General features: G+C 41.9%; 2 protein-coding genes across 3 annotated transcripts in view; one reads left to right on the forward strand and one right to left on the reverse strand.

Annotated features, from left to right (window-relative positions):
• esamb (endothelial cell adhesion molecule b) overlaps positions 1-2,690 on the forward strand; it is a 53,585-nt gene extending 50,895 nt beyond the window's left edge. For both annotated transcript variants that reach the window (XM_005739311.1, XM_005739312.1), the window contains exon 7: positions 584-2,690. In XM_005739311.1, coding sequence (XP_005739368.1) covers positions 584-1,055 — 472 coding nt within the window. In that variant the 3' untranslated portion in view covers positions 1,056-2,690. The remainder of the gene's footprint in view (positions 1-583) is intronic.
• The window catches only part of acad8 (acyl-CoA dehydrogenase family, member 8), a 4,081-nt gene continuing 4,035 nt past the window's right edge, over positions 2,674-2,719 (reverse strand). Inside the window, exon 9 of the mRNA XM_013912466.1 lies at positions 2,674-2,688. Within this exon, the coding sequence (XP_013767920.1) occupies positions 2,674-2,688 (15 nt within the window). The remainder of the gene's footprint in view (positions 2,689-2,719) is intronic.

Consider the following 2,719-nt stretch of genomic DNA (forward strand, 5'->3'; position numbering starts at 1 on the left):
TCATCCTAAAGAGGCCATTTGGAGTCGAAGAGGGTAGATCCTGTTTTTTCTCATTATTTTGAATCCAGTTGTTTGGAGCAGGGCTTTAAACTGACTTTTGCTCAGTGTGAAATATGCAGTGTTGCACATCATCCAACCAGAACCCCTGCACTAAGATATGGTAAGCGCCATAATGTGTGCCCTCCACCTCACGGTGTAATGTACCCACAAATTTTCCAAAAAACAAACAAACAAGCCTTCTGCTTCTAAGAGTCCGTTTACAGTAATGCAAAGCAGTGATTCAGCAAGTATGTGTTATCTGTGTTTTCATGCTATCCTAGTTTTTGTGCATTTTTGAACATTTAACCTTTGTAACTGATACTGTGTAAGTAGAGCATCGTTTACACTAAATCAGTAGTTTACAAGCGCTTGATTGTTAGGAGATCACGTGAGTATACAATACTGTCACTCAATGTGTTTTGTTGACAGTATTGCAGCTGCAGTGTCCGTTATCGTTTTACTTGGAGCACTTCACTTCTGTTTTGTTTACTGTCTCCTTTTTAATGATTTTTCTTTCACCCTCTTTCCTTGCTTTTTACCGCAGGGAGGACGCTCAGGCACCAAAGCGAGTGTCATGGGCAAAGAGCAACACAGGCTCAGATGGTATGTCCAAGAATGGCACGTTATCCTCCATAGCCACCAGCCCTCAACCACGAGACCCCCATCAGCCCAACTTCCACTATCCGTACTCCCCGATATCAGCTTCAGACGCGAGCTCAGTGATCAACGCCTACCAGCTGCGCCCTGGAGAAGCCAATACCTTACAAGGGCTTCCTGGCTACAACATCGGAGGCACGCCGTCGGGTAAACATAGGCGGCCTCCGAGTGCAAACGGGGCTCCTTCGCAGGTTCTCAGGAGCCCTGCGGTCACCAACCCCAAAAGAACTGAGGGGGCGCAGCCTCAGATTGCACCTCCACTCACTGTGTCCCCACAAGTTAGTTCCTCCACTCTGACACGCATGGGAGCTGTTGCTGTCATGGTGCCTGCTCAAAGCCAGGCTGGATCACTGGTGTAACGGCGTGGGAAGCAAAGGACAGAGAATCCCTCGCAGTGAAGCGCCCTTTCTCGGTGAAGGCCTGATAGGTTGAGAGAGAAGGAAAAACACATGCTTCACTGGAACAAACTCTTCCTTCGGTTTGTTGACGAACCAGTGCAGCGTTCTTCATTTCAGTTTTCTTTTAAATGCTGCGATCAGGCTCATTAAAGAGAAATATATTTTTATTTCCATGCTTAGAACGAAAAGAAGTGTTGATTTTACGTAGCAGCATACAGTGATATTGTAAACCGTAGCAAGCAGGATGGTTTACTTGCAATTGTCGTGCAATGTTTTGGCTACATTTCTATGATTTCTACAACTTCATTGTAAAGAGATTTTTCTAATTTCATTTTTATGTTATTTTACCTGGATGTGTAAAGTTCACTTTTCTCAGGCTAACTGCACTCGTTCAGAGCAAAAACACACAATTCAGACACTGAAAATAGTTTCTAGAGTTTCACATTTCTGGCCCACATTCATGTTCACATCAAGAAACAGTTTCAGTGTGGGTTGAAGACTGATAAGGACTCAAAACTTGATGATTTTGCTTGTTATGGTAGCTGGAATGTAACCAAAGTAGTGAGTATAAGTGTTAAAGGCGATGGTTTCTGACTATTTTGCTTAAAATTGTTGAGTATAACAAGCTTACTGCAAACATATGGCAGAGCCAGTAGTGGAGACCGCTCAAGAAAGCGTCCATCTTCGATATCTGACCAATGTTTTCTGCTTGTTTGTTTTCATGATTTCAATTACACTGAACTCTGGAGATAACGATGCAGTGATGTTCTGATGTTGAAATGCTACATGTAGCACTTTTAATGCAGTTCTGACTGTTGATGGAATTTTGTTTTTCAATAAAATGTTCTGCAGTATTTGACTAAATATTGATCAGTTCCATATTTAATGGAAACAAAAACCTAAAGGTGCTAAACTGCAAATGAAGTCCAATTTAAGAAAGCTTTATTTGGAGTGTAACATTTCATTATATAACCTTCACAGCACCTGTGACATATTTCTGTAATTCTGCAAAAAGCAAAGAAAAGGATGAAATACAGTAAAATTGCAATAATCATGAATATACATAAGGATTGAAAGACCACTTTAGGGACAGTGATGCTGGGATTTTATGAACTGTTACTTTTTCTTATTACTTTTTCCTCTGTCATCTCTCCGTCGCTGGTGGATGAGTTTAATTACCTGGGGTAAACCCTTCAAAGCAACAGACGGAGTGCCAGCAGGGTGGAGCAGTTGGAGACGAGTGTCAAGGGTGATTTGTGACAGAAGGATTGAAAAAACTACACTGAAGTTGGTTGTGCTAACTTACATTACATCTGATGTGGCGTACACATTCAAACATGAAGTCTAAAGGGTTTATTTATGACAATGATGCTGATTTGCGAGGGTTATTAGATGGAGGGTGGGTGGATGAACATACACTCAAGTGAGGAAACATTCATTGAAACTATGATGTGCAGGGCAGCACCAGTCATACTGTAACAAACCAGATATGAAGACCATAACAACATGGTCAGTTTAAATCCAGAGGACGAGCTTTATCACGACTCCGACAGCAGATTTCGGGAAATGATCATCCTCATCACTTCATTGGTTCCTTTAAGGGAAACAAAAGCAGGAAACAGCTG

Source organism: Pundamilia nyererei, unplaced genomic scaffold (assembly GCF_000239375.1).
Source record: "Pundamilia nyererei isolate P.nyererei 1_Seehausen unplaced genomic scaffold, PunNye1.0 scaffold00091, whole genome shotgun sequence".
Lineage (NCBI taxonomy): Eukaryota > Metazoa > Chordata > Actinopteri > Cichliformes > Cichlidae > Pundamilia > Pundamilia nyererei.